Below are 26,111 nucleotides of genomic sequence, written 5' to 3' on the forward strand. Positions count from 1 at the left end.
ATATGTATATAATAAATGATTCTACATATCCAATTACAATGTCACAAAAACTCTTTCCAATTTTATCGAAATTTTTCTATCAAAAATTCATAAAATGCCCCGTTTTAGATAAAAAGCTCAATATTCCAAAAGAAAAAATTACAATTTTTACTTTTCTAATGTCCAATATTTTTCCGTAATTAATCTTTGATTTTTAACTATATAGCAGGGCTCGAACTTGAAGTCGAAGAAAATTTATATTTCACTAGATGTTGAACTTAGCAAAAATTTTTTTAAAATTTCGTGTTCAGGGCTCGAAGCAGTGAAAGTATTTAAAAATACAGACTTTACGAACCAAAAATTAAAAATTACGGACCATTTACGGACCAACTGACAAAAATATAACCAGTGAGAGTCAAATAAGAGAACATTTTTCTTAAAACTAGAAATTAAATTTTTCATAACTATAAAACATATGAAGATATCGATAACTCCGAGTCTTCGACTCGCAGTCATCGATTTCTTCATGTTTTATAATAATTAATAATAATTATTAATAAAAATAATTTATAATAATTAAAATCATTATCAATTCAATTATTATTTTTAAGAATTTTCGAAATAATTCTTTAAAAATTTTCAAATTCATTTCTTTACAATATTCAATTTTATGAAATTTCAATTATTCGTAAATTAACAGGAATTCAATTATTTTTAAAAATTTTAATAAAATTCTTGGCATAAATTAAAAATAACAAAATTCTTAGCAGATATTCAATTACTTTCAGAAATTTTAATAAAATTTTTCGGAAGAGTTTAAATATTTTCGTAAAATAATAAAAATCTTTGCAGAGATTCAATTATTTTGAAAAGTCTTAATAAAATTCTTCGCAAGAATTCAATTATTTTTTAAAAAATATCAGAATTTTAGCAGAAATTCAAACATTTTAAAAAGTTTTGATAAAACTTTTTTGGTAGAAATTCAATTATTTTTAAGATAATTTAAAAAAAATGTCTCGATAAAATTCAATTATTTTTAAAATTTTAATGAAATTCTTCGAAAGAATTCAATTATTATAATCTAAGATTTTAACTAAAATCTATTTTTAAATCAATGTTTATGAGAAAATTCTACCAGAATTCAATTTTAATAAAATTTTTAAGAATTTTTTCCAGGAATTCGATTAAAATTCTATTGAAAATAATTGAATTCCTAAAAAGAATTTTATTATTTACGAAAATAATTGAATCCCCGTATAAATTTTATTATTCATGAAAATAGTTGAATGATTGCGAAGAAATTTATAAAAAAAATTTGATATTAATGAAATTCTTGTGAAATTTTTATTATTCTTTGAAAATAATTAAAAGTTTTTGTTGAATTTGATTAAATTTTTTTTTTAAATAATTAAATTCTTTTTGGTAAATTTTATGAAAATAGTAGATATTGAACAATATTTAATTTTTGCGAAGAATATTATTACTTTTGAAAATAATTGAAATTTTGCAATGGATTTTATTAAAATTTTTGAAAATAATTGAATTTTATTCATTTAGAAAATAATTGAATTCGTGTGATAAATATTGTAAATTATGAAAATACTTGAAATTTTTGTAATGAATTTTAATAAAAATTTTTAAAAATAATTTAATTTTGTCGAATAATTTTGCTATCTATATATATATTAATAAAATCAGACTTCTGTCTGTACAATGCTCCAAGCTTGAAAATTCTTATATATTTTTTCGTTTTGAGACATGAGAATTCGAAAAATGTAAAAAAAAAAATTTCTATGTCTGTCTGTCTGTATGCAAAACTTTGTTCGCGCATCACTTCAAAACGGTTTTACCGATTAAAGTGAAACTTGGCAGTCTATTAGGTATTAACGTGACTTAAAATCATAGCCTTATCCGATTAAAAAATATTAACTTGAACGAAAGTTATGACATTTTTTCAAAAAATTCGAAAAATCAAAAAAAAATTTTTTTATAAAATGGATGTAAAACTATCCTTAGCTAACTTTTTTAGATAAATACAACCCATATATATAATAAAATTTAAAAAAAAGACGTACTTTGAGAATTTTTTTCGTTTTTTCTGATCAAATTTTTTTTTACAAAAATGAAGATTCTTGATTTTTAAGCAAGTTTTTCAGGGAAAGTTATTAAAGTTTTTTATTTAAAGACCAGTATGTAAAGTAAGAAATTTGCTACATTATACAAAAATATTGTTTCAATATTCAGTTTTTAAAATCAAGAAAGTTATGCAGGAGTTAACAAAAAAATGTTCATATGAATTAAATGTATCACTGCTACTCAAAGGGTTAAATATTGATTAATTCTTGCATTAAGTTGGTATTGATATTTTCTAATTAATTAATTAATTTGTTTTCTTGGTAATTCTAATTTCAATTTTATCATAAAAATAGGAAAAAATAGGAATTTTAAATCTAAAATTTAAAAGTTCAATTACACAGCCACACAAAAAAAAAGTTCTGATCTGTCTTACTATGTAAACTTTATGTTTTTTGGGTCGCTGAATCCGAATCCGAGGTCCATTTAACCCCATCAGATCAGGATTTTGACATAACCTCAAAAAACCAATATGGCGGACACATTTTTGAAAAGTTTATCGGTATTTTCTGTTTCAGAATATTGGGACGTTGCTCGGCTCAGTAATGGCACATTAATAGCAAAAATTTTGTATCTGCTATGATGGCAAAATATAATTGCCAATATTGGGACGTAGTTAATTAATAAAAAATGTAATAATTTATATTAGTTTTTGTATGTTGCCAATACTGGGTAAGTAATGGCAGTCAATATTGGGCCAATAACGTCTGCCGACGTCCAACCGTAATTAACACCACAAGAGTCGTCCCAATAATATCGGCCAAGACTAGGTGACAACTTTGCCAGTACTGGGCCGTTATTAAGCCATGATGGTTTTTACATTTAGGGCGATTTTAAAAATTCTAAACATTATCTTTTTACTTTCCTTAAAATTTTGTTTTCTTCTTTATTAATAAATTAATATTAATAATAATCATCAAGAAAATTAGTTTAAATGTAGTTGGTTAAATACCAATCAATACTCAATATGGAAAACTATAAAAATACTCAGAAACACGTCGAAGACGGGTATCGCAGCTAGTTTATTTATAAAGATAATTGAAATGTTGACAATGTTTTTTAGATTTTTTGAAAATAATTGAATTTCTGAGAAGAATTTTAATATTTCTAAAGATAATTGAAAGTTTGACGAGAATTTAAAAAAATTTTTGAACGTAATTGAATTTTTGCGAAGAATTTTATTACTTTTAAAAATAATTGAATTTCTGCAACCATTTGTAATTTCTCTAAAATTCTCAAAATTATATCGTACAATATTTACGAACTTTTCATCCTTTTTGAATGAAATTACGGACTTTACGGACCTTTTTTCAAAAAAACGGACTTTTACGGACTTGAAGCAAAGTTACGGACCTACTTCAAGCCCTGCGTGTTTAAAAATACAAGAGAATAAAAAATTCCCTTTTAATAATTCGTTAATTAATGGTTGATGATGAAAGAAAAATTTTGTTTCTTAAAAATTTTCAAATATGTGCCACGTCAATTAATATTTTGCGGATTACCACGCTTCATATTATACGTGTGTATATGATTGTAAACGTAATTAAGTTCGCGGATCACGACCGCGCGAGGTTATCGTATTACGGCCTTTATCGCCGTTGCATTACACCGTGTGGCAAGAAACAGTTGTCTGATTGTGTCTGTGTGTGTGTGTGTGTTTATGTGAATGTCGGAACATTTATTGCCGCGGGAGATGCCACGGTCTTTTAAGATTACAAAGAAAATTTCGTCGCAAATTCTTTTCATCTCCCCAAGTCATCAAAAATTGCAAATATTAACGAAATTTTTTCGAGACAAAATATTTTTTCCGGAAAAATTTATGGAAATTCTATTTTTAATAATTCGATTCCTGAGAAATTTTCATTATTTTAGAAAATAATTGAATATTCGTGTAAAACTTTGACAAAATTGTGTTTAAAAAATTGAATTCTTTTGAAAAATTTAATTAAAAAATTATTACATTGAGAGGAATTTTTAAAAATAATTGAAATTTCCGTAATAAGAAATTTTATTTAAATTTTTAAAAATAATTAAATCTCGGAGACGAATTTTATTATTTACAAAGATAATTGAAATATTTACGAGAATTTATTAAATTGTTAAACATAATTGAATTTTTCCGAAGAATTTTATAACTTTTGAAAATAATTCAATTTCTAAAATCATTTTTAAATTCTCAAAAATTTAATTTTTATTTAGTGTTTTTAACTAAAATTTTTCTATAAATCCATTATTTTTAATAAATAATTAATTGTATATTAAGAAATTCAACTAATTGTTATTTATGAAAATATATAGTTAAATCCTTTTAAAAAATTTTGAAATTTATGAAAATAATTGAATTACTGCAAAGAATTTAATGCCAAATTTTAAAACATTTGATACTTTTGAAAATAATTGAATTTTGCAATGCATTTTATTATATTTCCTGAAAATAATTGAATTTCTGAAAAAAATTTAAATATTTTTTAAGATAGTTGAATTCTTTCAAAGAATTGCGTTAAAATTTTTAAAATTGATACTAATTTGAACAGAATTTAAACTAAAATTTAAAAAAAATGCTCTATTAAATGATTTATAAGTAATAACTTTATGGCAGGTCTTTGATAGAATTAAGTTATTTATTATTATTATTGTCAGAAATAGTTAATTAATTGAAAAAGGTAAATGCAATGCATTTTCTTTTAGTATTTTTCTTATATTTTGTGATGTAATATTGCATTGTTCCAATCTACGGTTGAAAATAATTTAATTTTCCTTTTTCAAAATAGCGCCAATTTCTGGGTGTGAGACACAGCATATCACCATAGTTGTGAGACGGTGTCGACACCCATCTGGGCAGCATTAAAAATACGACTTTGCAGGCATACTATTTAAATGTTTTTATGATTTTTTTTCTACTATTTTTGGGCATGTCAAGTGGAAGAAAGTCAACCGATTCAGAAGAAATCAATTTCAATGCTCTTGTTGAAGCTATTAAATTGTGTTTATTTGATAGTCACATTTTGGCGAGTAAATATTATTATTTAGTATATAATAATACATATTATTAATATATTTAATTATTTCTACTAAACTTAACGTTTTATGGCAAACTTTTTAAATTTTAGCAATTTTTAATAAGTGTCTTACAACTGGACCCTTTTTTTTGTTGAGAAAAGCGATGTGCTCGGAAAATTGTTAAATTGATCATAACTTTTTTTGAGTCCACCTGAACATTATACTTTCTTTGAATAAAAGTTGCGTATTTAAGTTACTTTTCGAACGGTATATTTTATTTACAATTTCGTTTACCAATTTATAATTTATGGGTCAAAAACAAAACCCGTCTCATACCTAGACACACTCCCTTACTTAATAATTTATTTTGTTCATATAGGAAGACAATTTCAGTCATATTTATCATTAACATAATAAACTGACTTATTAAATGATAAATGAGGTTCCGGATCTTAAAAGGGCACTTTTACCATTTAAAATCAATGGTAAAAGGGCCCTTTTAAGATCCGGAGCCTCAAATATCGCTGAAATTGTATTCCTATCAACAAAATAAATTCTTAAATTAAGATATTTCAAATAACTAAAAAGTGTATACCAAAACATCTTAAATTAAGATACTTCTTTTAGCAGTGCTGTGGCACAGTCTGTTTTCTCTAATTCATCAGTGGAAGTTCACTGAGAATCAATGAAAACCACTAATTGTCGGTGAAAACCACTGATTCATAAAAAAAAACTGGGATACTGAATGGAAATCACTGAAATTTTGACTGATTCAGATTTTGAGTGCAACCTTGTTGTTTTCAGTGTTAGGGTGGGACCTTTCAAAGGTTGGGTATATAATAGCATCAGCATTGGGTCTACTGGCATTATTAGCGATTTTAGATGATATCTAAAGTACCCCCACTGGAACCAATGGGACTTTTCCCAGTGTATTTTTACATTACACATACTTTTCGCTAGGCATGCATATTTTTTCCGTTTCTGGGTGTATATCAGAGAAGTGCGTGTATGTGTGTATGTCGATAGTGCGAGGTGATGTTTGTTGCTAGCCGTTGGGTGATTCAGGGAGCCATCCGTGTCAAGGTACACCGCATCGGCGCGGCGTCCACATGCAACGTCCCGTATTCTTTTTATTCATTTTTTTTTTTTCTTCTTTTGCAACAGTCACGCGCTCATGGACGGACGAAAGAACGAGCGAGCGAACGAACGCACTGGATGCAAAGGTTGCGAGAGAGGAAAGGAAAAAGACGGAGGCGCAGATAAGCGACTCAGAGGAGAGTTGGGTATCCGATGGTTGGAGGAGTGGGGTGCAGGGGGAGGCTAAAAGGCGGAGGTCAATGCTGTGTGTAGGTACATACCTACTCTTGTACGTACGCGCGCGTGCAAAGTCTCTCAGAGTATAGAGAGAGCGAGAGAGAGAGAGAGAGATATTTCTCCTATTGCTGGCTCAGACGACCGTTATCTTCTTTTGTCACTTTTTCTTTCGCACGAAACCCAGATTCAGTTAATTATCTCGACTTCGCTGCTTTTTTTTATCCTCTTTACATCGTCTCCCCTCCCTCTAACATTATTCTTGTGGTATTTCTCTTGAGGTGATAATCGTATTTTCGAAACGGAAAGTCAAGTTGAGAACCATTTAAGAGTTTTTTTGTTTGTTCAAGTTTAAAAGTAATGATTTTTTTTATTTCCTTTATGAGTATTTAAGAATTAGTTTCTACTTGTTCTAATAATACACAAGTAGTGCTAACTGTTTAGGAAATATTCCGGTATTGTTAAAGTATTTTTAAATTCTTACAAGTAAAATGAGAAGCTATTTTTATTACAATAAGTACTTCTTTTGAAACATTTAAAAATTACTCCTAATTCTAACGTTTTAGCGTATTTTACCCATGGTGTAAAAGTGTTGAATTACTATTGTCACCAATATTGGAGTGTTTTAGCTCCAATTGAGGAAATTTGGATTATTTTAAAAGCACTAGTTGTAGTCTTCAAACCATTCGAATATAAAAACCATTATGTATATATTTAGATTGCAAGACCACCCTTAGGTTCATAATCTCGATACTCAGATTTGTTAATCGCTCTGGTGAGTCATGATGTTTGGCTTATGTGACACATATATGTATACCTGGGACTCAGGGACCATTCGCTAAGGATGTATCGTCGTCGATGACTCTTTTGTTTATGACAAGCTGAATCAACAGGTCGAGAGTGATTGTTCCCTTTCTAAGAAGAGAGTTTATATTCCGAATGACTGGGCCCTTCGAAATCTTTATCTCTCTCACTATACAATGTCAATTGGTTAGTTAAAGCTTCTTGAAACCTAAGCTCCTAACAAGAGATAATCTCCCTTTGCTTGAATTTCACTATAATATATGTACATAGAAAACACAACAGTCCCAATTATCATCTTTTTATCTACAATCATCAACAATTATCAGTGAGGATACTGCAAACACTTTCTTAATAATCTTGCTATAGTGTTTTACAAATTTACTTTAAAAACTTTGAAGACTACGTGTCTTTTCTTAAAACACAGTTTTTTTGAGGATATACTTTTTTGAGTATCTAATAATTTTTAGAGTGAATCAGAATATTATTTAGGGTCACGGAAAAAATTAAAAGTTTATTTGGAAATCAACGAGAAAGAAAATAAAATTTTTGTGGCAACCCTGAACAATAAAGTATTGTAGGTATACTTATACACGGTATAGAATAAAAATGGTAAAAGTTTCCATATAGATGTGTGTAGAGCAGTAATCGCCAACAGATGCAAAGAGAGAGAGAGAGAGAGAGAGAGAGAGAGCCTACATCCAGTGTTGGTGAGAGCGAAATTACATTTGTATTGAAGGCAAGGACTGCTAAGTCCATACTTCTATTGCAGCGCACAGTCGACGACCGTGTCCACTGCCAACCGATAAGACCATCTCTCTTGTCGTTCTGACTCAAGCCGACTTCGTCTCTCGAACCAAGTTGGTAGGAAATTCCATTTCCTACCAATTCGTGTCATGCAGCCACGTGATTGCAACGAAGCGCTCCTTTGTCGCACGTTTTTATCAAAAAACAGAACGTGTCTTCTCGACGTTTTATGAGAAAATTTTTTTTTAGAACATCGAGCGTGTAACACTTTTTACCCACATGGCATCATATTTAGGCAAAAATTTCTACAAATTCATTTTGTAGTCACTTTCAAAACTTTTAAAACATCTTTTTTTACATCTACCATCTTAGAAACCAATGCATTTTTTAAGATGCTTTTGATGACTTTTTGGAACAAGTTAAACACAGTTTTCTCAAAAGTATGAAATTGATAATAAAGTGAATCAAATTGATTCCAAAGATTTTGATCAAGTTTTGATTTGACCCACCTTTTTGGTATCAATTCGTTGCAATTTGCCAAAACTATAAAGCATTAATGGATGCACCATGTGTTTCTGGATTGTTCAAATCAAAATTAGTAATTTAAAGATGAAACATCATCCTAGAATTTAGATCATTAATGGATGAAGCATTTTTTACTTGTTCCTCTGACTAGTTCAAATCCAGTAATTAAAAGATGAAACAACTCCCAAGAATTTGAAGCATTAATGGTTGAACTCTTACTAAATTTTTCCTATCCAATTGAATATGTAACAAATGAAACATATCCCTAATTTTTAATTAATGAATGATCTTACTAAATAGTTTGTTTCATATTCAATAAGTAACAGAAAGTCGAACATACCCCAAAATTTTGAATCATTTATTATATGAACCATGTATTACTAAACGGTTTGTATAAAATTTTCCATTTTACAGATATGCATCATGACCGAAAAATTAGAAGTTTTAATAGATGGACAATAACAAAATAAATTCTTCATATCCAGATGAACAAATAACAGATCAATCATTTCCCGAAATTTCAGATTATTAATGGAAGAAGCATGGCTTACTAAGTGATTTGTATCGAATTTTGTAATTAGCAGATGAAACATGTTCCAAATTTCTAGAGAATTAATAAATGGACCATGTCTCACTGGACAGTTCAAATCAAAATTTGTAATCTAAACATGAAACATGACCTGAGAATTCGGATCATTAATGGATGAACCGTATACTACTAAATAGTTTACATCCAATTGAATATGTAACAGATGGCACATACCCCAAATTTATGGATCATTAATAGATGAACCATATTATATTACTAGACGGTTTGTAGAAAATTTGGTTTCAAATTCAGTAACAACAGATCGAACATACTCAAAAATTTTGAATCATCAATAGATGAACCTTGTATTACTGAACGGTTTGTAAAAAATTTGTTTCAAATTTAGTAAGCAACAGACCGAACATACCCCAAAATTTTGAATCATCAATAGATGAACCTTGCATTACTGAGCGGTTTGTAAAAATTTTGTTTCAAATTCAATAAGTTGTCACTTATTCTGAACTTATTGAAAATCAAACGTACCCCAGAATTTTGAAGCATTAATAGATGAGACATGTATTACTAAATAGTTTGTATCAAATTTTGTATTTAACAAATGAAACATGACCAAAAATTTTGTCGCTTTAGTAGATGAACCATTTCTTACTTGTTCATCTCACTGGTTTGGGTCAAAATTTGGAATTAAATCATGAAACATCACCCAAGAATTTGGATTATTATTCTGGGTTGCCACAAAAATTTAACTTTGTCTTTCCCTGACGTTTCCCTGATTTCCAGACTAAAACTCTAAAAATGATAAGATACTGAAAAAAATGTTCTAATACATTTATTCCCGAGTTTTTTTAATTGTAAAATTCTTCGAAAACAATTGTTTTATTTATCTAAATCAGTTTTAATTCTAGTTTGAATTAATAATTCCAGTCAAAATCCGAATCATCGCGGTTACTAATATTTAAACACTTTTTGGTTAGTTGTAACCTAAAATTTGCACCAAAGTAAATTTTGATACAAAAGAACGAAACAATAATTGCCTTATTATTGCCGATAATTGATGTTCCAAAGGTTTGGGACCAAATACAGATGTTTGAATTACACGTAGAATGAGTGGGTGTACAAGAAAGATATTACACAATAGACTTGGGGATCCAAACAAAAATTACCTTCTTTCATTCCCCGTTCTATTGTTCGCTGGAAAATAAAAAAATGACCTTTGCCTTGTGAATGATGCGGGAACTCATTGTCGGTTTCAGGCATCTACCTGATCTTATGGGAAATCCCTCTTCTACTTGAATGCGGCAATGATATAAGGGTGGTTTAGGCAACCCCTTTTCAATACCCACCATCATGCTCGTTCCCCTTATTTTCTAAGCTCTCTTCTTGTCCCGATCGATTCTCCCTCCTAGAAGAGACACTCAACCTTCAAAATATTTGCTTCTTGAGTAAAAAAACACTATTTTTTTCGTATCCATTTTTTTATTCAGTTTCTAATTAGTTTCTTAATTAATATTGAGGAAAATATTTCTGAACGTTTTATAGAGAGAATTATGGATAATTGGGTGGGTGGGGGGGGGGGGGGAGATTCGGCATACATGTCGCGGTCAATTTGCCCCAAGTTACTTTAATTTCAGCCACATTGAACCCTCGGTAATTTAATCCGTTAACGAGAGAATCGCACGGCTCATTAGTGGAAGGCGTATTTCAAGTGCCTAAAGGCGGTAAGTAAAACCCTAGAAGAAGACCCTTCATATGGCCGGACGTGGGTTCTCGTTGGTTATAAAGAGAGATACATAAATTGCCGGCGAAAGAACCAGCATAGGAGGAGAGAAACAGAAGTACTCGCAGTACACTCAAACGAAAAAGTTTCACCGACTGTAATTTACTGCACCTAAAGTGCAGTGGGTTGCAAAGAGCGAAGAGGGGAACACTCCTCCTTTACCATAAGTTCAATGAACCAACATTCTTAATATTTCTACACCTATTTTCTTTTCATTCTAAAATTAGGATTGCCACGCTTTTCCACTTTTTCAAATTCCCTGGACTTTTTCAGATTTTCCAGGTGAAAAAACGAAATTTTTCCAGGTATTTAAAATTTTAACTATTTTCAAAAATTTTCTACAATTAAATGATTTTTAATATTTACTAATTTAATAAAATTTTCTGAAAGCATTGAATTATTTAAAAATTAAAATAAATTTAATTATTTTCATAAATAATAAAAATTTCACAGAAATTCAATATACAAAATTTTTATAAATTTCTTCACAACAATTCAATTATTTTCATGAATAATAATAACATTTTTACAAAGATTCAATTATTTTCACAAATAATGAAACTCATCGCAGAATTTCAATTATTTTTTAATACAATTTCAATCGAATTTCTCGAAAAATCTAATTATTCTTAAAAATATTAAAATTCTACAAAAGAATTTAATTATTTAAAAATTTTTGTAAATTTCATTTCAAATAATTGAATTCTTTTCTTGAAATTTTATTAAAATAGTATAGTCATTAGAAAAAATTGTATTTTGACAAATTTTTGAAATTAATTAAATTTCTAAAAAAGAATTTTATTAAAATTATTTTGAAAAAAAAAATTAAATTGTTACAAAGAATTTAATTAAAATTTTTGAAAATTATTTAATTCTTTAAAGAAATTTAATTAAAAATGTATTCAAAATAATACTTAAATTGTAATAAAGAAATTATAACAAAAGTTTTTTTAAAATAATTGAATTTCTTTGCTGAATTTTAATAAAATTTTTAAGAATAAATTACATTTTTCGAGGAATTCCATTTAAATAATTGTATTAAAAATAATTCAAAGTCTGCGATGAGTTTTATTATGTATTTATGAAAAAAAAAATAATAATTTAATCAATTGAATTCCTGTGAAATTTTTATTATTTAATGAAAATAATGAAATGCTTGCGTAGAATTTTAATAAAATTTCTTTTCAACTAATTTAATTTTTTCGGGAATTTTTATTAAAGTAGTGAATATTACAAATCATTGCATTGAGGTAAGTTTTTAAAAATAATTAAAATTTTGACAAGAATTTTATTAAAATTTTTAAAAATAATTGAATTTCGGAGAAAAATTCATGCAGATTATTATTGAAATATTGAAGAGAATTTTTGTAAATTTTTTAATATGATTGAAATTTTGCGAAGAATTACATTACTCTTCAAAATAATTTAATTCTTGAGACGAATTTTATTAAAATTTCTTTTTAAATAATTGAAATTATTGTGTGGAATTTTATTGAAATAATAGACATTATAAATAATTTAAATTTAATTTTGACAAATTTTTGAAATTAATTAAATTTCTACGAAGAATTTAATTAAAATTATTTTAAAAAAAAATTGAATTAATTGTTGCAAAGAATTTTATTAAAATTTTTCGAAAATCTACATACGTTTTTTAAGATTTCTAATTAAATTCATTAAAAATTGAAATTTTACAAAATTTCAAATCAAAATCTTTTGAAGTTCATCTACTTATTAAAATTGTAAACGCAACTCTTTTAAAATTGAATTTATTTTGCAAATATTTATGTAAAATTAGATTTCAAGAATAAACACATTAGTTTTAGAAAATAACAATTTTTCAGGATTTCGATCTAAATTCCCTGACTTTTTCAAGTTTTTTTAAGGTTTATAAAATTTCCTCACATTTCCGCAGGTTTTCCAGGTTTCCAGGTTGCGTGGCAACCCTATAAATATTTATATTTTTAAATACAAAATTAATTCTCGAAAATGATGAACCATTTCAAGTCTCAGGGACAAATGACGAAAGACCATCCTATTATCCACTTGGGGCAAACGTGCAGTAAAAAGTTTTAAATCCACTGGCGGGATGAAATGCACAGAAAAGCGAAACAGAAAAAAAACAACAACAACCGAGACCAAACCAGATAGATGAGGCGGGAAAAGGAGAGACACATGATAAACGGACGGGATGGAGAGAGATACGACAAGAGGGATGGAGTGGGCAGGAGAGGAAGAGATCCGCCGGAAAAATATAACCTGTTGGACCGCGAAAGCATTGCACTAGAGGAAAAGAGAGAAGGGAAAAAAGAGAAAGAATACCGAGGGGTTTGGTGGGGGGGGAAGGGGGGACGTTGTTGGAAGAGAAAAGCTGCGGACGGATAGAGAAAGAGAGGAAATAAAAATAGAGACAGAGACGAACCGATAGAAAATGGAGAGAGAGGGAAAAACTAAAGAGAGATAGCATCAGAGAGAACAGCATCCCGAACCTACCTCAAAATTCTAACCTAACTCTCGCTATACATACTCGATTCTTATTTGATTTAGATTCCCGCTTCTAATCTGCACATTAAGACAATTAGGGGACGAACCCTTGGGTTAATATTCCTCAAGCCAATTTCACAAACCAAAATCGATGTAATTTAATCTCCCTCTAATTTTAGAGATGGGAATTCGGTAGTCCCTCTTCTTCGAAGTGTCCGGTCTTCAATTCACGGCGTCTCTAATTCAAGGATGTTAATTTATTTGACCCCTTCAATGCTACACTAAAAAAAAACTATCTCATTTTTAGTTTCTCAAACAAAAATGTCATTTCTTCAAAAATAAGACCATTTTTCGTGTAGTGCAAGCATTTTTAAAAAAAACAATCTCTAAATTTGAATTAGTACAAATGCTTACTAATTTATACTCATTTATACTCAGCTTCAAAGATACCTAAATTCTATCAGAAAGCAAACATATAATGCTAAAAAATTTTACATTAATTTCTTCTTTCTTGTTTCAGATCCATTCACCAGCACAGTGATGGGAACCGAGCAGCAGCAGCAGCAGCAGCGGTGAGGACAGGAAACGACATAAACGGTGTTTTGTTTGAAAACCAAATCGTAATATAAATACAAATTGAAAATATTAGGAAAAAAGGATAACCAGGGTAGCCACAAAAAATTTATTTTGTTCTTCCCTGATTTCCAGACAAAATTTTGACTTTTTCCCTGATAATAAAATGCGTTGCAAGAATTCAATTATTTTCATAAATAATAAAATTCTTCACAAGGTTTCAATTATTCTTAATACAATTTTAAATAAATTTCTCGAAAAATGAAATTATCTTCAAAAATTTTTTTGCAAGAATTCAATTACATTTCACAAATAATGAAATTCTTCGCTGAAATTAAAAAATTTTCAAAATTTACTATATTTTAATAAAAGTTCTCAAAAGAATTCAATTATTTAAAAATTTTAAAAAATGTAATACAATTCGTTGCAGGAATTCAATTATTTTCATAAATAATAAGATTATTTACATTATTTCAATTATTTAAAAAAAAATTTGATAAAATTTGTTGCAAGAATTCAATTACTGTCATCAATTAATAAAATTTTTCAGAAGATTTTAATTATTTTTAATATAATTTTAAGTAAATTTTTCGAAAAATGTAATTATTTTCAAAAATTTTATTAAAATTCTTCGAAAGAATTCAGTTATTAATTTATTTTTAAAAATTCGTGCTGTAATGCTTTATAATATATATTCATTAATATTCATTTTAATATCAATTTTTTTTTTTTGGAAAATTCTAGGAGAATTCAATTATTTAAATACAAAAATAAATAATTTACTGAATAAATAAATGTTTATGAATTATCATAAAGAATTTTATCAACATAATTGTATTTTTTCGAGGAATTTTTAATAAAATTTTAAAGAATGATTAAATTTTTTGAGGAATTCGATTAAAATATTGTATTAAAAATAATTGAAATTATAGGGTAAATGCACTAGTAGTCGGACACTTAAGGATACAATCTTAAATTATGCTTTTTTTCTTGAAATAGCAAATATCTACTGTGTTTATAAGCACATTATCAATTAAATGAGTTCTTCAGGATTAAAAATCATGTAAATTTGTTACAAATACTTGAGTATTTAATAAAATATAAACATTTTAATGAAAAATTACGAATGCTTTAGTAGTCGGACACTTTTTTTCCTTGTTTCTATAGTCGGACATCTGTCAGATATTTTGGATTTATAAAGTAAAACAGATAATTTTTTAATTGCTATCTGCTGGAAAATGGAATTAAAGCATATTAGAAGTTATTAATATAATATTTAAATCCTATAAGTTTTAATATTTATGATTAATTATCAACAAAACTTTGTACTACTCATTGCGCTACTCGAAAATGGTTGTATCTATAGTCGGACACCATGATTTTTAAAATATTAAATAAAATATTTCTTGTTTAATTATTTTGTAAAATAACACTATTTTCATAAAATATAAACTTTACACATTCGTCCAGTATATTTGTTAAAGTAATTATCACAATGCATTATTATTTATTTGCCAAAAAACAAGAAAGTGTCCGACTACTAGTACTGTCCGACTATACCCGCATTTACCCTATATGAGTTTTATTATTCGTGAAAATAATTGAGTTTTTGTAAAAAAAATGTTAATATTTATGAAAATAACTGAATTATTTTGAAGAAATTTATAAAAAAATTTGTAAATAGTTGAATTCTTGTAAAATTTTTATTATTTATGAAAATATTTTAATGTTTGCGTAGAATTTTATTAAAACTTTTTTTTAAATAATTGAATTCTTTTGAAAAATTTTATTAAAATAGTAGATATTGAAAATAATTGAATTTAGGAAAATTTTTTGAAAATAATTGAAATTTTGCAAAGAATTTTATTAAAATTTTTGAAAATAATTAAATTTCTATAAAGAATTTTATTACTTTTGAAAATAGTTGAATTTCTGCAATCATTTGTAACTTCTCCAAAATTCAATTTTTTACACTACTTTAATAAAAATCCCTGACATTTCCCTGATTTCCCTGACCAATTTTACTTTCCCTGTCTTTTCCCTAAATTCCCTGACCTGTGGCATTTTTGTTTTAAAGAAGCTAAGAAGATATAAAAAAAGGGTAATAAATCAAATTTAAATATAGATGATGGTAGATTGCAGCATAATAAACTCGTATTTAGAGGCATGAGTTATACACAACCAATTAGCATCGTTTATGATCCTCTTGTCATCATTGGACCTTTAAGATGGACACCCAACTTGCGTGATGTTTTCAAGGTTGTAGCGTTTAAAATACATTTTTCAGGTACATATGTAAAACTTTTTCTGCAGAAACACATTTTCCTAAAGAAAAGAATCCGGAAAATTGTTTTTGCTCTGCTTTTGAGAAATTTTTTTGGTTATTGACAATTCGCCAGATGTTTCGAAAAAAGTGACTTATTATCGGAGCATAGTTTTTCTAAGGATATCAAATTGAGCAAAAATTGAGATGTAACAGTTTTCATTAATCATTATTATTAGTTATCGACAGCATGCATCATTTTTGTATTACATGCATAAATATATACCTACAAGGAAGTCTTCAAGAAAGCTTTCGTAGCGATTATTATAATCGAGCAAAATTCATAATTTTCCTTATTTATTTTGCGTCGACCACTGCAAGTGTCTTTTTTTTAATTTCTTCCAGGGAATTACCATCCGAAGTTCTGTTGGGTCATCAACAGTTTTCTTTTACAGTTCTTGACGGTTAAGTATCTTCTGACTATTTTTGTCGTGAATATGATTTCAAAACAGTTCTATTATAATTTTCTCAATATTTTACCTTATATAAGTTATATAAGAGTAAATCTTTTTAAGAATCAGAGGTCCTTGAAGTTTTTTTCTCCAAAATTTAAGGTTAAAAAAGTTCTCTTAAAAAGTTGTTTATTTTCTAGGTGAATAAAAGATATAAAATTTGTTAAAATTTTATCACTAAAAATATATAAAAATATTTTTCGATGCTGAACATTGATGTCAACTTCAGGAACCTTAACAATCAATCTTTCTTCATGTACAATTTTTTTTGGGAGTATTAAATTGATACCAAAAAGTTGAATCAATTTATGATTTGATCTACATTTTTGGAATCAATTCGATGTAATTTGATACTTTCAAGTTAAGAGTGTACAAGCCTAAGAAAATCCTATTTAAAAATTTCAGGCCTTTTTTATGATTTCTAAAGCACTTTTAAAAATTCCCTAATTCTTCGATGACTCACATGATTTTCAGGTTCCGTAGGAACCCTTTTATCTAGATAAAGAAAAATATGAAAAAATGAAGACAAAAATAGTCTTTAAGCACTAATAATGACGAATTATTAATAATTAAAATATTAATAATCCAAATATATGTTCTCTTCAACTTTACCCATATTTTTTTCTTGAAATAAAAGTAAGTCAACTTTATATTTTCGAATTAGGTTCATATTCTGAAATTAAGGAACTATTCGGACTGTATAATGTAAATTAGTAATGATTGAAACTATTACTCGGAAAAATTTAAATTAATTTTAATTTCAAATTTTTTTTTTTATTATAATGTAAGTTGTTTTTAGCCTAAATATTGGTCTGACAATTAAACTCATAGTTTTATTCAGAGTTATAGATTAGTAGACACATTAAATATTCAAACATTTCTCGTTATCTGATACGGAGCATAATTTATAATAAGAGAAGTTTGTTATTGTTTCCAATCGATTTTTATAGAGCAAATTTGTTTTTAAATATTCTAAATTTAGAAATATTTTTGAACAAAAAAAAAATTTTTTTAACTCATAGCTCTTATTTTCAATTGAAAGATTCGAAATAAAAAAGAACTGGAAATTATCTTTAGATCTTCAACTTCCTCCGCACACGGTTCATTCGCGTCGCGATCGATAACTTTCAATGATTTTATTATTTTCAACTCGTTACTAAATGGAGAATAACAAAAAGTAGATTCAAAAAAGAGTGTCTAAAATTAAAAAATTTTTAACTTCTGAATAGTATAATTAAATATTTAATATAGTAATTTAATAAAAAAAGTTACTTTTTGAAAAAATTATGTCAACCTTTTCACCTCGAAAACTTTAAATCATTATAAAAAACAAAAAAATTTATAAATAAACTAAAAATATTTAATAAAAATCAATTTATCAATTTCCATGAAATTTAATGATAATATGTCGTTGAAAATTGAATAAAAATTCTCTATTTTTTTTTTATTATTTTTGTGTGAACTTCCACTCTTTGCATTCAATTCGAACATTATTTTCAGCAATTGCTAGAGGTACTCGGAAATATATATAAAACGTATATGAAAAGGGGTGGGGGGCACAGGTTTTTCCAGCAGCGTGCTTTCGAGTTCGCGGCGGGAATTTTAAAGTTTGTCGATATATACATTTACCCGCGGCACATTTGCGCTCTCGGTGCAAATTGTTCGTGCGGCTCGTATTTCATCGATGAAACACGCTTCTGGTAGCTGCCAACGTGATTTGGTCGAAGAAGGGAGGGGGGTTTAAAAAAAGAGAGTGAAAAAATAAAAAAAAGAAAAAATAGAGAGAGAGAATAAAATAAAACATGAAAAAAACGGAAGAACAAGCACAAAACAAAATATTAACCTCTGAAGTGCACGCTTCATGAATTTATCGATATACCAATGTTGACACGACCCTATAAATCAAAAATGTTTCTCCATTCAAAAAAAAAAACTTCTTTTTCTCTTCTCTGATAATGAACTGGAAAAAATCGATTTTTCAATATAGAATTTTTTTGTTGCTTAATTTCTTTTTTGTAAATATTAATAAAATTTTAATTTTTTATTTCCGAAACGTTGAATTTTTCACGGATGAATTTCCACATTAGAGGCTGTTCAAACAAATAAAAAACGTAACGCTTATTTTTGAAAATTTTACCCTCCCCCTATAAGCTTTACATATTTTTGGAAAGGCCCCTTATAGATTTACTTTTTGATAAAAAGGATTATTTTCAGTATTTAGTAAGGTATAACTACTGAAGGTGTGTAAAAATTTATTTAAAACTATAGGTACAAAATTGTGCGGAAAAAACGAGTTTTTAACAAATTTTAGATTATGATAAATTTAAATTTTTGAGGTTTAACTATAAGGGTTAGGGAGCATTCTACTTTACCGACCCTAACTAACACTTAAATTATATTTTTATTTTATTTTTAATTTATTTTTAAAATTTTATATAAATATGGTGGACGGATTTTAAAAATTTATCATTCAGTAATCACTCGAATACTTTGGAGTGGTTTGGATTTAAAAAAAAATACTAAATTTTACTGTCAACTCTGTAGAATAAATTAATTTAAGACTAATACTCCAAATTATTTTAAAAATGTTTCGAAATTATGAAAAAAACTAATTTAGAAAAAGAACTAAACTCTAAAAATAGTAAGGGTTATTTTCGCCTGCTTTTTTATGTGACAATGACTCTTAAGGATTTTCAGAGGTGGGTTTCTTTAAAATTAACGATTTAATTAAATTCGAGATAAATAATTTTGAACTTTTATACAACGACAGTAAATGAAACAATTATAATTATCTTATGTGACGCGCTCCCAAGAAATGTACCTAAGAAGCAAACGAATTATAGGTTAGGTTCGTATTAAATTTATCTTGATTAAAAGTTTATTTTTAATTATTTGAATTTAAAACAAATTTTCATTGAATATTTTGGATATAATAAAGACTTTAAGATCAATAATTTTTAATTAATAATTGTTTCTCTTTCTGTATTTTTACTCAAAAAATTTAAAACATAACCTCAAATTTTTTGCTTTTTCGGTACCTTTTTTCGGACCGTGACACTTATAATTTCAATAATTAATAACAGTAGTATAAACAAGGAAATATTTAATATCAAAAAATAGACCTTTTTTGTGGTAGATTAGAAAATTTACTTTTTATTATTTTATAATATTATAATATATATTTATATAATAATAATAATAATATTATAATATATAATTTTTAATGATTTATAAATATAATTGTATAATTAAATTATTTAATTATCAGGGTGTCCGGCGAAGATTGAGAAAAAAATTTCCTAATTTACGCTATTTATTAACCTTATTTCTGTTTTTTTGGGACAAAAATATGAATACTGACTTATTTAACAAAAAATGGATATCTAATGACAGTACCAAACAGTAATAAAAATCATTTAAGTCCTGTTAGATTAAAAATTTTTAATTCACAAAAACTTTAAATTTTTTTAGAATTTATTTTATTTATTATATCATTATTAACTATAATTAATATGTAATTATTATAAAACTTATAAAATATAAAAGTATATATTATATATAATACAATAATATAACAATTATTTAAATTTTTTGTACTTCAAGGTCATTTTACAAACTTTTTTGTCAGAAAAAATAAAATTGTTTAAATTGAAATAATAAAACGCAAGTGAATAATATGTAAATCATAATTTGTTATTATTTATTACAATTTTGTTTTTTGTTAATTACAACTTGTTACTATCATTATTACAATTCTGTTATTTGTTAATTACAATTTATTACTATTTATTATTACAATTTCGTTGACAATAAAAAGTTACAATTTGTTATTACACAATTCAATTATTAGTTCAAACTATTTAATCAACATAATATATAAATAATAATTATTATTGTTATTATTAATTTTAATATTATTGTTATCATTATGACCACTATTATTATTACTATTATTGGTTAACGGTGACGTGACAATTCTTAATTTTCCTCTTTTATCAAAAAAAAATCTTTTTAATTAAAAATTTCAGAAAAAGTCTTTTTTTATTTTTATAAAAGAATAAGTTTTTTGTTTTATTATTTAATAATTTAGAAGATATTTTTGGCCAAATAATCCAAGTGATGTAAATTTTCAATTATTATGCAAATTTATTTATTAAATCTTTAAAATTAATTTTTAATCTTTGTAAAATAAAATATCTTTCGAACCTAAAATACAAAGTTGACCACTTTATTTCGAGAAGAAGTATTTCCCCCTTGGATAATACTCCAAAAAAAACAACATATGTGCGAGAGAAAAACTCGGGAAACTTGTATATCATGCATATTAGTATAAAAGGGAATGAGATGTGACAAAGGGGGAGAGAGACGGGTAACAGAGGGGAGGCGGGGGGGATATAGGGGGAGGGGGATTTTGTTGAATAGAAATGCAACGCGAAATGTGTGTACCAAGAGGAGAGTAAAAAAGAAAACAAAAACCTCATAATGTGTTTAAGTTAGAGGGAGAGCTCACCTTGTGGTGTTGCATGATGGCAGTGGCCTTTCGCTTCGCGGACATATTCAGGCCTGTCCTCGCGTTGAGCGGAAAATCCTCGCTCCGCTTCTCGTCCGCGCTCTGACGCACCGCAACCAATCACGCGCTCCCGGTTCGCGAGCAAAACAAAAGCTGAGCAAAACAAGTGCCGCCACCGTTTGTCTTTAACACATGGCCTCAACACCGCAACTAATATATCTTTAGTTCGATGATGCCGAAAAAAAGAAAGCAACAAAAAAAATTCCCCACTATTTTTCTTTTTTTTTTCAAAAAACGAATAAACACTAAAAATTCGTTCACTGTTTTTTTTTCGATGATATCACAAGTTTTTTCCCCCTTTTGCACAGGTTGTCGAACTTTTTATTTTTCTTTGAATTCTAAAACGTGTGAAGTAAAAATTCCAGAAAAGTTCACTATTTTTATTTGTTGTCACAGTCTTTTTTTTTGACTTCTCGGAAAATCCAAAACTAGTATAATCCAGTTGTGGGGGGGGGGGTGTTATTTTTGGAGAATTGATGAGAATGTTTTTTAAAGATCCTTTTAAAGAGCGCTGAGCGCTTTTTGGAGTATATTGAGAGAGAGAGAGGAGTTATACAAAGAACCTCACGTAACGAGCGCTCATGGCAAACTGGCGACTGGCGACGCGACGGCGACCCCCCCCCACACACATACACACAGGCATTTGCCCCACCTCGTGTCCCTGTTACCCCTTCTCATCCTCCCGCGCTTTCCCCCCTGCCATAGAACGGTAAGGTAGGGTCTGTCACCGTCGGAACACCGAGGGGCCGATGGGTGGGTAACCCAAAGGATGGGTAGAGTGGCGGACGGGCGGAAAGGGGGTTGCGGGCAAGAGTGGCAGAACGGGAAAGGGAACCGAAAGCCGTGAGGGGAGCGGGGGAGGGGAACTCGAGAGGGGCCAAGGGGCGCCAGCACTCATCGGCCAAAGGGGCTTCCACGGATGTGTCGGGGAGTTGAGGGGGGGGGGGAACTTGTGTGTATATGGATGGAGGGTAATGCGTACACCAACGAAACGTGCATGAGGCTTTATTTCGCCTCGAGTCACGTCCCCTACGAATTTCCCATTTTCTGGTTTTACTCTCTCGCTCTCTCTTTCTCTCTCTGTCTCTCTCTCTCTCTCTCTATGTATATATACACATATATACTAGAGAAGGAAATTCGAGAGCCTGGGAAATACGAAATTCAAGGGGTTTTATTGCAACGAAGGGGTTTCCAGCTGAATTTTCAGCGCGTGGAATATTTCCCCGCAAGTTTTATCATCCTACGCAAAAGGAAAATTCATTCTTATGGTTGTATAGAAAAAATATTTCCCCTAAAATTGCTTTTTTTGGGCTCTGTTATCTTAGCGAGACTTTGTATTGGAATATTTTTTCCTTTTTGTTGAATTTCTTTGTTTTTTTTTTAATCTTTTTTTTATTTCAGATCGAGCTGAGAGGTTTGAAAGGAAAGGAACTTGAAAAGGGATCTTTTTTTTATTGACGAAATGTAATTCATCTTGTAAGCGCAAAAACTGCTTTACCATCACATCGACGGCAGAAATCAACAAAGTGAGTAAAAAAATAGAATATTTTCGAATTTTCGAATTTTTTTTAAGGTCATGTTATTCAGTGGTCTTGTGCCCCATGTGCTTTACTATGGAAATACGTCACACTGAATAACGTGACCTTAATCAGGGGAATGAATTTGTAATTTGACTTTCAATTCGATATTTTGAAGAAATTAAATTTTCACTTATTTAATAATTGTCAACTTTTTTCACACTTAATTAATAAGTGGAATTTACTTATGAATAAGTGAACTTGTTTTCACTTATTAATGAGTGATATCCACTTATGCAAAGTGAAATATTTAGTTGAGAAGAAATCCACCTTATCTAATCACGATGTAGATCTATTAATCATCATTGCTTCCTTTACACTGAGAAAAATAAAAGGTTAAATATAACCAAGTTTTAGTTAAAAACAACCGAGCGATGCTGCTAATATAGCACTTGCAATGTGAATTGTTTGCAGTAACCGATCGAATACGATTAAAAATTTCGGTAGAAACTAGTTAAGACTACTCGGTTACGGTAGCTTCTTTCTCTGTTACTGTAACTAACAGTTTATGATTAATGCTCGGTAAACGTTAGTTAACTTACTTGGTTACTGTAGCCACCTAAAAAGGCTACAGTAATAATATAAACTTGAATATTGTAGTCAATTAGCTCTGTTATAATAAAGAAACCGATTAATTAATTTTAAACCACCCAACTCGATTAAAATATTTTTTGATCAATAAAATATTCCCTTGATAAAAATTATTTTCTTTTATTGAAAAGAAATCTATTTGATTAAAAAATTATGTTCTAATTTAAAGATAACCAAAATTTTCTGTAAATTAAAATTCTTTTTTATAATCAAACAAATCTCTTTCAAATAGAATAAAATACCTACTTATTTTAACCTCTTTAACGTGCATCGTGTAATATGTCATCGGGGATGTAAGGTTTAATGCGTTTAATATTCTCCATTTCATTTTTATTTTTATGTATCTATTGTAGATGAATTCTATATTTGATGGCTGCTGTAACATAATCAATAAAAATTTGTATCGCGTCGGTAGAAACCAGAATTGTAACAACACGACTCTCCGGAAAAGACGAAACGAAGTGACTGACTGACTGTGACTGACGATATGTCGCCTAGATATGTTTACTCGGTTAAAATCTCACAACTCAACGTAATTACATGAAACTCGGTTAATATTAATCGCATAGTAATTGTTTATATTCAAAAAACAGATAGGTAACAACAACCACGAAAGTTTGTTTCCATTATGCACATTTCAGATTGGTTAAGACAATCCTTTGGAGGATTATTTTTAACAGATGTGTTTTAACCATCTCAGCTCGGTTGTGATAATCAGTATAACTTAGTTTCTTTTAACCATATCTTATTTATTTTTAAATACTTTTTTTTAACCGAGCTATTTCTACCACTCGATTAAACGCAATTTTTCTCAGTGTATAAGGAAGTATTGTAATACCAAAATTTTTCAAATTCGATTTTTTGACATGTATTGATATAATTTGACCTCAGGAATTCAAAAAACACATATTTAAAAAATATCATTCCGCATGTGTGTAAACATTAGATTTTTATAAATATTTCGAGATTATGAAGAGTTTTAGGGATAATTTTAAAAAAATGTCACGACACCTATAAATGTTGTTCCCTAATTTTATAGAGATTTGTTAGATGCATCTTTTTACCCCTCATGGAACATTTTTCGTCCATATTAGCCGGAGATATTAAACTTTTAAAAATAAGAAATTTTTGAAAATAAGACTTTCTTAAAAATTCTATTAAGAAATGTAGGAGTAACTGCAAAAGTCGCATAACCTACTTGTAGAGCATTAAAAACGCTTCGGTTGACCTATTTTTGAATCTAATTTGATTAGAAATTACGAAAGTATTGATATTTCAAAAACCAAAAACTGTAAAAAAAAACTAATTCTTGAAATTTTTTTTAAAGTGTAGAAGTAACTTTTAAAGTCTTATAAATAACTTGTAGACCTTTAAAAATCGCTTTGATTTACCTATTTTTTACCTAATTCGACTAGAAATACGAAATGATTATTGTTTTAAAAACCAAAAATTTTTTGAAAATATATTTAAAATTTATATAGTAAAAATAATCTTATAAAAAGCAGAAGTGTTTATTGTAATAAAAATTTATGAAATAAAAAAATAAAGTAAATCAATCGAAAAAAATGTCCATGAGACAGCAAAGTGTTCATGAAATGAACACAATTAATTCATCTTTTAACTTAGCAGCGGTTTTTTAATGCGTCAATGAATCTTGGAAAGTCTTTAACGCATTTTTTCTGCTTGTTTTTAAAATTACATATGACATTTGAGTTTGTAATCGATGTTACTTTTGTATGTATGTATACTTTTTACTCACTTCATTGTTTTATATTTCTAAATAGCATAAGTATTATATATCATAATCTGAAAATGTGACAAAAGAAGTGAAGCAAATGCAATTAGAGGTTATACGGTTTTTATCAAATCTTTATTGATTTCTTAAATTTGATTTTGAATTTTTATTAACTGCAGGCGATGATATGACTACCTTGAAGGTGATATTTTTTTTAGAGAATGTCACTTGTCTTCTTAATATATCCGCGTAGAAATGGAATATGGCAAAGTATTGCTACTGAGCGAATCCCATATAGATGAAGAATGGCGACAACAAAAATTAATTTTTTATTTTAAAAACTTATATAAACACAAAGCCTTTCATTTTTTCTAGTTTTGGACCATGGGAAAAGTATATAAATATATATATATTTCCATTTCCACGTAGTTTCTACCGCAAATTATTTTTTAATTTATTAACTTTAATTTGTGTCTATAAGGATTAGGTAAGAGTGGGGCGTTGTCAGGTTGAATTCCCGGATCGGGTAAATCAATACGAATCATCATTAATAGATTTTCGCAATTCGTTGATTTCGTCGATTCGATAACGGCTATACTTATATTTTTAATTTTTAATATTTTTATGAACTGTTTCTTAATTATTGGTAATTTTTCAATTTTTTGTGATTATTTCTTCTTATAAAGTGTAGCCGATTTTATTTCCATAAGAAATTCTTAATAACAGTATAAAGAAAGGAAAATAACTCTTGTAAAATGATGATCATGAATTGGGTCGATAATTATGGATGATCTCACCACATATCATAAATTTGAGAAGATTATATCCAATGATATGGATTTGATTCTAAATCTACCAAGTAAAATAAACCGACTAATATTTATATATTATAAAGATCAAGTATAGACGAATTATTTAACGAACAAATTTTTGAATATTCACTGTTTTTCATATTTTCGAAAGTATTTAATATTTTTGAATTTCGA

The 26,111-nt window shown here is 28.0% G+C and overlaps 1 protein-coding gene across 2 annotated transcripts in view; it reads right to left on the minus strand.

Moving 5' to 3' along the window:
- LOC122502299 (nucleolar protein 4-like) overlaps positions 1 to 21,826 on the minus strand; it is a 119,277-nt gene extending 97,451 nt beyond the window's left edge. For both annotated transcript variants that reach the window (XM_043612278.1, XM_043612277.1), the window contains exon 1: positions 21,163 to 21,826. In XM_043612278.1, the coding sequence (XP_043468213.1) occupies positions 21,163 to 21,207 (45 nt within the window). In that variant the 5' untranslated portion in view covers positions 21,208 to 21,826. The remainder of the gene's footprint in view (positions 1 to 21,162) is intronic.
- Between the last annotated feature and the right edge of the window lie 4,285 nt (positions 21,827 to 26,111).

The sequence above is a fragment of the Leptopilina heterotoma genome, unplaced genomic scaffold (genome assembly GCF_015476425.1).
Source record: "Leptopilina heterotoma isolate Lh14 unplaced genomic scaffold, ASM1547642v1 Lhet_227, whole genome shotgun sequence".
Lineage (NCBI taxonomy): Eukaryota > Metazoa > Arthropoda > Insecta > Hymenoptera > Figitidae > Leptopilina > Leptopilina heterotoma.